We start from the raw sequence: 13,510 nt of genomic DNA, 5'->3' as shown, positions 1-13,510 counted from the left end.
ACCGGCTGGACATCTCGTGATATGCTGGGGATGAAACTGATCATGTTCTAACCACTGAGCCCCCAGTAGCAGCAGAAATGATCCTCCCAACGAAAGGGTCATCTGACATGCCAAGGAATCCCAAAGCTTTCAACTCCAGGTTTTTAAAACTTACTTTATATATTACAGGCTACACCACTGGGTGCACTACTCAGGGACAATACAACTCCATCCAGCTGAATGACGGGGAAAAAGCCCGAGAGGCTGGCCAGGCGCCTCTCCCCTCCTTTCTCTGCTCCCTCTTCCCTCAGACTTGCTGGCACCCTCCCAGCCGCACCCACATCCCGCTCACCCCCTTCCGGGCACAGCTGCGGTCATCACCTCCTTGTCCCTCTCTCTTCACCCTGTCCTCTCTGGAAGGGTGAGGCTGGAGCCATCACAGGGACATCCAGGGCATCCATCCTCCTTCCTGTTCTTTGGGGCTAAAGTCAGAGAACAGGTTCCAGGGGCTTCAGATGTACATTCTAGGCTGCGTGGCTCCATCACCAGAAACAGGTCCAAATATATTGGCAGCCAGGTTTCCAGGACCACCTCTAGCTCCTACATGGCCTTCATACAAACTGGGAAAAGTGTACCTTCTGCCAGGAAGCGTCTCAGTTTGGGGTCCCTCCTCGCCCACAGCAAAGCCAGAGACAAGGATTCAGGGGGTAATTTATGGGATAGTGATGTCAGGATGCAGGGCGAGAGAGGAGTGAGACGGACTCGGGGCAGGAGGAAAAGCCAGGGAGCCATGTGTCAGGGACCTGATTACCAGCGTGGAGTAGGGTCGGCCCACTGGACCCTTGGGGAACCGAGATGTGTGTCTCAGAATCATCCCTCTGAAGGTCAGAAGGCTGTGGGCATTTATCCCTGGATTCCAATCCTCCCTGGTTGAGGGCGTCCTCCAGGGAACACGGTCCTGCACCGCCCGGTCGCCCTCCATGGGCTGCTGAGCAGCAGGAAAGTGGGAAGCCCTTGACCTGGGAGGATGTCGGAGAGCGTGGTGGCTGCCACCAGGGCCGCCGTGACTCCACGGCGGGCTAAGGGACATGGCCCGGGACACCAGGAGTCTCCGCTCCCACTCACATCCCCTGTGGCCCGTCTGCTATACTGCACCGGTGTAGCTGCCAGATCACTCTTGAGATGGTGCAGGCATGCTCACAGCGCGGAAGTCCTCCTCTGACCTCCCCTCGGGGGGGACCTGCCGAGGCTCTAGAGGGTAACAGGCTACATGGCCCAGGGGACAGAGAAGCTGACCAATCAGGACACACCAAAAATACATAATAAAAACATCAGATCTGGGCCTGGACTTAGCCTAGGGCTACCTGCCCACACCTGCCCGGAATCCACTGAAACCTTGATGGGACCTCAAGGCTTTGGGGCAGCGCAGGGGTTCAATTTACAGCCGCATCCGCCCCAGAGGCAGTGAACACTCCTCTGTGTCCCCACCCCAGGCAGGTTCTTTACTAATTTAAATGAGGGTCCTACCCAGCAACTAGCTCAGCACTGCCTGGTGGGACCAGAGATGCTGACACACCCTCTGGGGTCGGAGACCGAAGGAAGCAGGGCTGGTCAGAGCTCGGGAGCTGAGGATGTGGTTCACAGGTGGCCGCACCTGGGGCCTTTAAGGAAATGCCCGAAGGCAGAGAGGAACGACAAGTGTAGAGTTTACTCAGAGTAAAGCGCTCACTCCCTCTCACTCCAGAGACGAGGCTCTTGGTCCGCCCGGAACCTCCCTCTTCACCCTGGGACCACTGCCCACAGCAGCCCATGTTCACGCTTCCTGGACCCCACGACGCCGCCCACTCACTGGACGGCAGGATGTGGGCTGTGTCCTCCTAGTTCAACGCTGCCCCCCAGTCCCTGGGGGTCAAATGGGAGTAAATGAATAAAGGATCCATGTAAAAAAGTCTTTGCTCGGAATATACTAATTGGCCTATTTTTGATAAATTGTAACTCTAAGTATTTTTACACTGTCAAGGACCTTAACGATGCTTAAATATTGATGACATTTTTGTAATAAGTTTGAAAGACCGGAGGGAATTCCCATAAGATACTAGCAAGGGCTGGGAAATGGTGAGATTCCATCTAACGGAATCCACACAATCTACAAGCACTTCCTTCCAGGCCATGATCTGCCTCGGTTACTGAGCAGCTCCCAGCCTCATATCAGTCTGATCCACACTCTTTGGGACCTTTAATGTCCACATTTTAAAATCCATTTCCTCTCTAAAAAGACACTGTGTGCCAACCACACAAAGATCTGGGTCCCCAGAAAAGCTGATGGGCAGAAATGACTTCAAGTATTCAGAAGCAGAAGGGCGAAGTTCTTTAATTCACTGCACATTAAAAACTGATCAAGATTCCAAAAGAAGGAAAGGAAGAAGTGGGTACAGATATACTGGGGCTCTTTCTATCGTATTGGAGTGTGAGGATGTTAATTAAAGGAATCTCCGAATCAGCGATGATCTGAAAAAGGAAGGTGTTGTTTCATCAGGTTAAAAAAAAAAAGATAGTTTCATGAGTTACTTGCAGCGACTCTCAGCAACTTCGTGGGTCCCCAGAAAAGCTCCAGTTGAAATTGTAAAGTGAAGAAGATCTAGTTCATGACACTCTTTCACCCCAGTAAAGGACCTTAATAGTGAAGCACAAATTAGCAAATCTTAGAGCATTAAATGAGCAAAACAAAATGCTAGATATCATTCGACTGGTGTTCTTCCAAGAACAGCACTCATACATTTTTTAAAACAGAAGTTAAAAAAAAAAAAAGATACCAGCAGAACTTAGCAGTTGTGCACATGGGCTCAGGAAGAAGATTCCCAAACCCAGCCTTGGTGTGTTTCTCAGCATCCCCTAGGCAAGCTGTCACACCTCACTCTCCTTCACATCCAGTGAATAATTGTACAAGGAACAACTGCTGTCTCTACCCTTACTGGGGACCCCAGTCTTCTCCGTGAGCTGACACACAAGCTCCGAGTCCTCTCAATGCCTTGCAGGTGAGGTGTTCCTCCTATTTCTATTTTGCAAGTGCAGAAGCTGAGTCGCAGGATAGTTAAGCAAATCATCCACCAACACTTAGTGAGTAGCAGAGCTGGGCCCTGAACCCTTCTATCAGCCTCCAGGATCAAGCAGTTTGTGCTGTGTCACCTTAGAACACTAAATAGAAGTATGAAGTGGGTACAAGACGTGTCCGAGGGAATCCAACCAGACCTGACATGGACGGGCATACTCACTCCCGTCCTGGGACCCTGCTCCTGAGTCAGCTGTGTCCCATTCTCCAAGGGCCAGCATGAGGGATTTTAACTGGTTCATGCCCCTAGCGACCATGGTCCTTGAGCTACAGGCAGCAAAAACCTAGTCCAGCCAACAAAAGCAAAGGGATTTTCTTGGAAGCCTACCTAGGAGTCACAGAATCAGCGAGAAGGCTGCAAGTGGACAGCTCTAGACTGAAATGAAGCAAAGCGTCTCGTGCCAGAGTAGATGGGTCCCGAGTCTCTTCGACCCTCTGCTCAGATTGTCCTGACTTGGGTCAGAGTGTACACTAGGGAAGAGATAATAGATAATGTCCTAAAAAGAAACTATGTACTGGCAGCTGGGCCCCTGAGCCACAGAACCCCAGGGGCAGCATGGATCCTAACGTGTGCCCTGGGGCTGTAGACCCTCCAGCCCTACGGATGAAGCCCGGCAGCCCCGCGGAGCTCTCTGCGCTCAGGCTCACCGCCCACACCCTCGGCTCACTCCTCACACAGCTAACTCTATAGCTAGTCATTGTCTCTTCCCCAGTCGCACTGGAAGATTCCTGAGGATATGATTCAAGACCTCAACATTTCTATTTCTAATACCACATCATACACAGCAGCAGTTTCCAATAAACCTCTTGCTTATATCCACAACCAAATATGTTTCCTTTTAACGACGAATGGATCAGTACATTTAGAGCCATGAAATAGGAACGTCTTCCCCCCCCACACCAGGTTTGCGTGGCATCCCCGCAAGGTACCAGGAAGTGACCGTGGGAAGGAAGGGTAGGACATGGGCATCGAACAGAAGCCAAAGGCTATGCTGAGCACAGGTCGTGTGGTGGAAGTTCATGCCCCTGATACGGCTCCATGTGGGCAGCTGCTCTGGCCCCAGCCACGCTGCCCCTGCCCCTGCCCCTTAACTGGGGAGAGCTTGGTCTGTCTCCAAATACTAACAGAGCAGCTGTTAAGTACCAGGTGCTGGGTGAGGCAGGAAGTCACTGTGCCATTAAAGAGCCCGGCCCCCGACGCCATCAATAAACCGATAAGCATTCGTTCTCCTGCATCCTCCCCCACCATCCCTCCACCCTCATCACCACAGTGGCTGCCCTGAGTGGCTCCTTCCCTAATCCTGTCTTCTCTGTCAGCACGTGCCAGACCTGGACCCTTCCAGCTGGAGGAGGATTACAATAGCAGGCGCAAGAATGCAGTTGGTTGGCAAACCGCATCCTGGCTCTGGGTCTGCTCATTTGATGGCCTCATTTATTAACCATATATCGCACCCCAGCCATGTGTTAGGCTCTGCGCAGGGTACAGGGAGCTGTGTAAACCAGGAGACACAGAGGTCCTGACCAGAGAAGGAAACAGCCCTGTAAACAACTGAGTACAGTTCTGGGTGCTCAGTGATTCAGATGGTTCACATAACATTCTTGTCTACTGTGGCATCACACCTAGCATAGCGCCTGGCCTCTTTTAAATGGACGCGAGTAGTGTGGGTTGGCAGATGAACTAGGCAAGTCTTAGTCCAGTGTTTACCATGTGCCCGTCCCTCTTCGAACTCTGTTACAAGAGTCTTACGTGTGCTAAATGTGCACAACATATGGGGTGGATATTATTATCAACCCATTTCCTTTTAAGGAAACTGAGGCATAGGTAATCCATTTACTTGGCAAGAAAAAGAGTCAAGATTCAAGCCCAGCCCGGATAGCCTGGCCCCAGAGTCTGTGCCACTCTGCTCGACGTATGCTAAGTGCACGGTGCTGGGGGATCACGGAGGAGACAGCCACTGTATGAGGTTTCAGTATTCAACACTGACACCACGATGTCTCAGCCCCTAGACCGCCTCACCTCCAACACCCACACCCCCCTTTCCGCCTCAGCACCCTCTCCCATGTGAGCCCTGCACGTGGTCACTGCAGCAAGGGCGCCATTTCTGAAATCTCACCGTCAAGCCGTCCTCCCTGTGGCTTCACCACATCCTTCAGCTCATGTACTCTAGGTCGTGGATTGCAGTGATGGAAACTCCATCCAGCTGACTCCACTGCAGATTTTACTATCGATCAACCCCTCCCGGCTTCATCGTCTCCTTTACCCTCCTCAGATTCCATGGTCTGTTTTCATCAGCTTTCCTGCATCTCTTCCCAACAGCCTTGCCTTTCTCTCCTTACATTTGTCCAGCAAGACCCCCACTCAACCATCTACCCCCTCTACCCTGATCAGAGCTACTGAATGTTGCTGAGAAAATACGCATCTGGGCTGACGGCAGTCTCTTGAAATTTATGCCACAAATCTCAAAACAAAACCCAAAAAACAACAAACAAACAAATGCAATGCTGCCTAGCAATCCTGTCGTTTTCAAGTCACTTTCTCCCGCACTGTCCACGTTCCTCCACCTCTTTGCCCATGACCTTCACTAAGAAACAGAAGTAATCAGACAGGAGCCTGCCATTGGCCCACCGGCCAATCTACAGGTCTGCCTACGTCTGAACCTGTTCTGCTCTGTTTTCTCTCCTGTAAATATGGCAGCCATCCTCGTGCCCCTCTCAGAGGCAAAGCCCTCCCCTCCCACCTTCTGAAACACTCATCCTTTCCATTATTTCCTCTCTTCTGCATCTTCAATCTCTCTCAAGATCATTAACTTCAAACCACAAATACGGTACAGTGTCTCCATCTTAGAGAAACAACCTTCTTAACCCACACCCTCCTCCAGTTTTCATTCATTTTTTCTGCTTCTCTCGCCTCCGTATCAGTCTTCAACTCACCCCATTTGGGCGTCTGTTCTCACTTCTCCAGTGTTCCTGTCAAGGTCACCCAATGACCTCCATGGGGCCAAGTCCACTGCACATTTCTGTCTTTATCTTACGTAAACTCTCAGCTGCAGTCAGCATGGTCGACTGTACCCTCCTTTTTGAAAACCATCCATCTCTTGGCTTCTCTGCCCCCTCCTCTCCCTGGTTACCCTCCACTCCATGGCCATTCCTTCTGAGTCTTCTTGGCTGTCCTCCCCTCTTCTCCCTAACTCCTGAATGTTGGAGGGACCCAGGAGTGGTCCTGGCCCTTCCGCCTTCCCTGCCTGTTAATTCTATCTTCCTAGGGGAGGTCTCATTCTCATCCTGACTCCAATAGGTCCTAGCTCTATCCCTGACCTCTTCCCCCATATTCCAGATTCATGTGACCAACTGCTTTCAAGGACCCTTAATAACCACCTCCCAGAAATAGGGCTCTTTAGTTAACACACACACACACACACTCCTTCTTCTCGAGCCCCCCCATCTCAGTGAGTGGTACCCCATCTACCCAGATGCTCCGTCCTAAACCCTCCCGATACCATCCTGATTCCATTAGCTTTTCTCCATCTCCCCCCGACCACCACGCTTCACCAGCCCATCACTCTCCTCGGCCACTAAACAGCCTCCACTCTAGGCCTCTCCACACAGCGGAATGATCTCTTCAAAGCATAGATTAGGTATCTCCACTTGACTTTTTTCCACCTGGCTCCTTACTGTGCCCTCAAGGCCCTGGAACACCTGTCTCCCCTCAGTCTCTCCAACTTTCTCTCTTCTCAACATGGACCCTTGTGTTCACTCTGCTTTGGTAAATCCATCTGCCTTCCACCCTTCCACATTCTCAAACTCTTTTCCATATCAGGGCCTTTGTCCTTATTCTGCGGCGCTTCAGTGCTCTTCCCCCAGCTCTTTAAATAACTGTTATATTTAAAATAGAGAACCAACAAGGACTTACCGTATAGCTCACGGAACTCAGCTCCATATTCTGTAATAACCTAAATGGGAAAAGAATTTGAAAAAGAATAGATACGTGTATATGTATAACTGAATCACTTTGCTATACACCTGAAACTAACACACAACGTTGTTAATCAACTGTACTCCAATATAAAATAAAATTTTTAAATAATAATAATAATAATTGCCTCATTGTCCTCCCTCAGGGAGATCTTATCATGCAACGTCGTCTCCTTAGAGACGGCTTCCCGGACCAGCCACCTTCTCAAAACATGGCATCTCCCAGTTTGTAACTTTAGCAAATATTTATTGAGTGCTTTCCAGACATTGTTATCAGTGCTTTATGTTGATTAACTCTCTTCATTCCTCTCAGCTCTGTTATTGTCATTATTATACCCATCTTAAAAACGAGGAAACTGAGCCCAAAGAGGTCAGAACTATCCAAGGTCAATCAGTTATCAGAAGTTGTCTTAGGATCTAACCTTGAGCATCCCAGGGCCAGCCTGGCCTCCTAACTGTCACTCCATCTGCCTCCCTCCCATGACCTGCGTGTCTCCTTCTCGCACTTTTTACAGTCTGGATGCTATATCTCATTTAGTGATTTATGTACCGTCAGTCTCCTCATTAGCATATAAACAACATTTGCACAGAGACATTTGTCTTCATCAGTGGATCCCCAGAGCACAGCAAGCAGAGATAATAGAGCAAATCGTTTTTGTTTTCAATGATTGAATGACCTCATGTGTGTTTTGTCTGTTTCTTCAGAGCAGATTTATTATGCCGGCCCTGTCAATAATCCTGGATTTGAAATTCCTGAGGTAAGGTTTTGGTTTTCTGTTTTGTTTTGTTCCTTAATTACTGTATCTAGCAGTTTCTTAAAGAAGGAGACGCAGAGGAGGAGGAGGAGGAGGAAAGAATTAAACTAAAAACTTAAAGCTTTTGTGTGGCCCGTCACGAAGAAAACCCTTTCTCCCTGAAGTGGCTACGTCGTCGTGGGCACTTACTAATGCTTGACGCACAGGTTTTGGCATTTTGGTATTTAACACTTTTGTCCTGTGGGGCAGCCCCTGTGTAGACAGCTCCCATGGGGAGGGATCCTGGGGCCCTGTCCTACAGGTTGGCCGTGTCTGGGGGGCCTCCACATGGCTAGAGCTGTTGAGGCAAGGGCGGCAGCCACAGACAGGCTGGTCGTTCAGAGAAAGTAAGAAGCACACAGCCCGGAAAGCATAAAGCTCCCCAGTTACCGTTCTCGCACAGTATTCACAAGCTACCACCCAGTAAATAAACAAAATGACCACGTCCTGCACATTCACTAGTGAGGTTCACAGCTACGAGTAGATTTTTCCTCTAATTCCTCTTCATTCAATATACTGTGACTTTATGAAACAGCTGCACTCCAGCAGCTCTGACATAGCGATCCATTCGCAACACACTACTCCTGAGAGCATCCTTCAGAAACACATCACAAGAATCACAAAAATGTAATCATTTTCATTTTTTGGTCTCCAACTTCAGCCTTTGCATCTTCCGAAACCTGATACGACTCTAGAAAAGAATCTCCTTCTCCATAAAGAATCTCTTGAACTCGTTTCATTTCCCTGTATGTTTCCTTTCTGTCCCAGCCTCTGGGTTCCTCAGTTTCAAGCCATCAAGTCTCCAGACTATGTTGGACTTTCACTAGTGTTGCCCTGGCAGTTGGGAAGTGTCCAGCCTTCCAGAGTTTTCTCCTCGGGCCTTTCAGCATAATATGAGAGTTGCACAAACTCTCTTCCAGTCCAGGATGTGAGACGATTTCTCTCGCATAGTTTTTGCCTTAAATCTCTGCCATTTCAATTCTTTTTCTTCCTCCATTTTCCTTTGGACCCTCCCCCACACCTCCACTGGAGACTGACTTAAAATTTGCAAACAAGTAACTTTTGTCTTGCATTATTCACTTTAAAAAAAAGTTACTCTTAGCAATTGCTGTGAAATAGAGGCGAAAGAACTTAAAGTCACAGGATCACTTTGAAAGAAAAGGTAGCAGAGATGTAAAAAGCTTTATTGCAACCACCTGGGATGCGTGAGTGAGCGCATTACCCACGTCCTTCAACAACAGACGGTACTCCCCGGGGCACTGCCCGACGTGAGACTAAGACAAGGCCAGGTCACCTGGCCCCTGGCCTCCTTGTTCAAGCATCCACAGATGCCCTCTGTCCAGCCCTCGTACCTCTTCCCTTTCTGGGGCCTGGGCCTGGGGAGCAGAAACCTGGCCAGCCCTGACCCCGCCCCAGCCAGGCCTGACAGGGGATAGAAGAAGAGTGGACACATGTGATCTGTCACGTATGCAGCAGAGGCAGCTGGAGGCCTTAATCCCCAACTTGAGCTCTCACGCTGGCCCAAGACCAGCCCGGCGCCCCTGGCTGACAGCCAGCCTGCAAGGCTCAGAGACTTTGCTTCCTAATATGGGACAGAAATGGTGTGAAGACGTTTGGTTTTAAAAGACCTGCCCCAGATCCTGCCTCTTCCCGCCAAATCCCCCAGAGATGGGCTTTGTGCTAATTCTACCCCCGCTCGGCCGAAAACTTTTCCACTCAGCAGTCAGTCTTCAGTGTCTTGGTATTATTTTCTTTCTAACACAACCAGCCCCTTGGCCCCGATGGAAGTGCTGCCTGCAGCGGGCGTCTGTCTATGGCTGCCGCTCTCTCACTTAGAATTTAGAGGCCCTTTGGGCTTCCAACTTGGATGCCAACTGGCAGGTACGGCCTGAACTGTGTAAGTGCAAAGGGTGCAACTACAAACTCCTACCTGACAAATCCAGCGCTCTTCAAACAGCAGAAAGACCCCTGTTCTCTGTGCATCCTCCTCTCCTCCTGCCCACAGGTGGGCCCTGTTGCCTAAATACTCTCGCCCCCTTAAAGCAGTATGTATGTCTTGTAATTTGTAATCTGGAACGCCTTCATTCAAATACTACTTCTTTCACTAGGCTTAGAAAGCAATGGGAAAAATTCAGTTGGTTTTCAGAAACTCTGTGTGGTGCGTACTTAAATGCACAGGGACAGTTAAAAGTAGCTGATGGTGATAACAATGATGGTGATGATGAAACACCATCAGACGCAAATGTGAGCTGGTCTTTACTCAGAACTAATTCTCTAACCTTTACACTCTGATTTAAACTCCTAACACTGCTTCTGAAATCACAGCTGCTGCTATTTGAGCAGACTCAGGGAGCCCAGACCGTCAGAGAATCTTCAAGGTGAAGGGTGCCTGAGGTCACCCTCAGCAGCCCTCACGCCTGAGACACCATCCGTGCTAGGAAGCCACTCACTCCTGGGCCTCTGATAGTTGCTAGAAAGTGCCTCTCTCCTAGCCCGAGACCTTTCATGCAACATCTATCCAGTGGTCTGATCTGTTCCTTCCCTCCGGCTTATATAGATTAAATGTCTTCCCTTCCTCGGGTGACAGGCTCCTCAAAGATGTGCCAGAGTTTCCTGAGTTTTTCTTCTCAGGACAGAGAGTCTGCAGATGTGGCCCTACCATGTGGCTTGCGGGGCCGGGTGGAGCTTCAGCCACGAGCACGGCAGACGTGGCTCAGGCCTGGGTTCCTTCTGCAGCTCCACACGGCCTGGCTGGCATTCGCTGACCACAGAGGGGAGTCCTCTGCAGTGCGCTGTCGCCAGAAAGGAACCCTAAAAGGCAGAAATACTTTCTCTAGCGGAGCGTTTGGGTTTCACGTCATTGGATTTTGCTGCCCCAGCTGCCTCCCTCTTCTCGGGAAACGACACTTCATCCCTCCTGTTGCTCAGGCCAGAGTCCTCGGGGTCACCCCGACCCCTCTCTTTCCCACCACGTGGGTTTCCTCAGCCAATCCTATCGGCTCTTTTTTCCAGATCCATCCAGAATCCCGCCCCTCTCCCCATCTCCACCACCTGCTCCAAACCTTCGCCACCTCCTACCCGGTCTTACTGCTTCCTACCCGCATCCCCAGCTCTTTTCCCCACGGCAGCCGGAGGGATCCCGCTGACAGGCAGGTCGGGACAGGCCACGCCTCAGGTGGAAGCCATCCCCAGCCTCTCCCCCGGAGCCCATCGGGCCCTCACCTTCCGCAGTCGGCATGGCGTGCTTCCGTACCACCTTCAGGTCCTCACCCCGACGTCACCTGCTCAGGGGACCTGCCTCGACCACCACCCTCCCTAAAGCTGCAAACCAGCGCACGCCAGCCCAGCACCCCCTGGTCAGCCCAGCACCCCCGTGGGAGCTCCGTCAGGAACACGAGACCCCTCGGGCTTAGCCATTCATCATGGGCACCACCTGTGTCTCCCAGCCAGCCCGGGAGCCACGGCGGGTGGGGACGGTCTGTGTGGTTCGACTTTATCCCCCCCTGCGCAGAGCAGAGGCTGCACATAGAAGGGCTCCGCAACCGCTTGCTGAAAGTTGATGGCTCTGGGCTCACACACCTCCTGCTTTCCCCGTATCCCTTCAGGGAGAGTACCAAGTTCTGCTGGAACTGTACACCCAGGACCACTCCACCGTGGCCTGCGCCAACGCCACCATCATTTGCTCCTGAGCATCTCGAAGTGCGGCGAGCTGTCCCGTGGGAACCGCAGCTTCTCACACTCACCCTGCCGTGAGGAAGGACCAGCGGACGACAGAGCCAGCCTCCGGGGACGTGCAGGTGCTGATTTCAGCCCCAGGACCACAGGTCCCCAGGCTCCACGGATGTAATGAAGCCCCTGAAACATCTGCTTCTCAGGAGCTCCTGGGGGTCATCCAGCAGTCTTGAGGGGCCGTCCCTCTTCCCTAAGTGCTCGCCTGACATCACTCACCTTTTTTCAGCTCCTGGGGGCCCTTCCTTGGTCGCCCAAAATAAAGAAACTGGCACCACAATTGTGCCTCGTGGTTTGTTAAAGAATCTTGGTACAATCCTGTAGCTCTAACATAAGTTCCTCTGCACACACAGCCAGGGGCTGCCACGGCATCAGTGATGCTGAGAGATTCAGGACAGTGGTGGCCCAGTGGTAATGACAGCACTGGGGAGGGAGCCGTTCCTTCTCCTGGGGAAGCCCCATGAGCTGGACGTGAGGGCCCAGAAGCTGACGAAACCGCACAAGCAATACATCACAGTCTCCCCTGAACAAACCTCGTTATCCTGAATCGTGGCTGTCCTGGCCCCAGCTCACCATGGCCCTCGTGAATGTGTTCGTTAATTCACTCAGCAAGTCACAGCCTGTCACTCACATGCTGGGACCTGTGCTCAGCACTTAGGCTACTCCAGGGAGCAAGACAGACACTGTCCCTGCCCTCATGGAGCCTGCAATCCCCTGGAATATTAAAAAGCCACATGTCCACCAGGGGCCACATCATGCATGTACAGAGACACCTCCTTTGATGCCCCCTGTAAATGACGAGGTGGCCTGTCTGTTGCCAGAGCCGTTTGGTGTCCCTGGTGTCTCCTGTCCCCGGATGTGCAGAATCCCTGGGGGGCTCCACCTCCCCTTCCACATCCTGTGCTCCCCCCACCTCTCTCCTTCCAGCATCCCTGGGCTCCTCCCCCCACCTCTCTCCTTCCAGCATCCCTGGGCTCCTCCCCCCACGGGCTCCACATCTGGCCCTCCTGCTCCTGTAGAGGAGCCGAAGTCGGGAGACTGGGTTGACCTTCTCAGTTGATAAAAGTGCCACTGTGTTAGAGATTAAAAGAGAAAAGAAACGCATAGTTTAAAAATGTTTGTTGCTATTAATTACTGTCTGTACATAGTTGAACTACCCGGAATAGCAGGCCATAAATGCCTGGTGAATCAAAACCTTAAAAGCAGCATCTGAGGTTTTCTGGGTTGTGGAGACAGAAAATTATAGCAGTGTCCTCGCCTACGCCCGAAATGCTCCAGAGAAAAGCCCTGCTGTGGCCATGCCAGGCTCGGGGGCAAACCTCTGAGCACACACAGCGGACACTGTTGTGTACCCAGATGGCCAACTGGATTGCTGGTCCTTCTCCATCCCCTCCGGTGAGACATTTCCCGCTCCCTTTCCAGAAACATCCCTATGTCCAGTTAAGGGCCCTGGGTGGATCCCGAGGACTCACATGTTCTGACGGCTCAGGACAGCCGTCACAGCCATCCATAGACAGGGACAGGGAACAAGCGGATCAAGCTGTTCACTTTCCTGTTCTTCACTCTCTTCTTAAAGTTAATTGAGTGTGTGTGAGAGAGAGAGGGAGAGAGAGACAGAGAGAGTGAGAGAGAAAGAGAGGAGAGAGGGAGAGACGAAGGGAGAAAGAGGTTTAGTTAAACAGAGATTTCCACACATGCACAGGCTGACCCTAGCCTCGACTGAGTACGCAGGAGCACACAGCTGTTGCACTAAGGGTGTAATTTGAGGGGGGAAAAGAGTGTTTCTCTGCCTCCAAAATATGTCTGTCCTTAGCGTGGGCCTTACATTTCACTGAGCTTCACTCCTGCAAGTTGAGAAAGCTTTTCGCTGTTTATAACCCTCCTATTAAAAAATACAAACAGTCCTGGTAGGAGAAACGCCAGAATC

The 13,510-nt window shown here is 51.2% G+C and overlaps 1 protein-coding gene across 1 annotated transcript in view; it reads left to right on the top strand.

Moving 5' to 3' along the window:
• LY86 (lymphocyte antigen 86) overlaps window positions 1-11,833 on the top strand; it is a gene marked incomplete at its 5' end in the record, with an annotated part of 52,011 nt that extends 40,178 nt beyond the window's left edge. Inside the window, 2 exons of the mRNA XM_079712773.1 lie at window positions 7,766-7,818; window positions 11,460-11,833. Coding sequence (XP_079568899.1) covers window positions 7,766-7,818; window positions 11,460-11,543 — 137 coding nt within the window. The 3' untranslated portion in view covers window positions 11,544-11,833. The remainder of the gene's footprint in view (window positions 1-7,765; window positions 7,819-11,459) is intronic.
• Window positions 11,834-13,510: the final 1,677 nt, after the last annotated feature.

The sequence above is a fragment of the Hyperoodon ampullatus genome (genome assembly GCF_949752795.1).
Source record: "Hyperoodon ampullatus genome assembly, chromosome: 10".
NCBI lineage: Eukaryota > Metazoa > Chordata > Mammalia > Artiodactyla > Ziphiidae > Hyperoodon > Hyperoodon ampullatus.
Note: the sequence above shows the minus strand (reverse complement) of the source record. Positions and strands in the feature narration are given on the sequence as shown.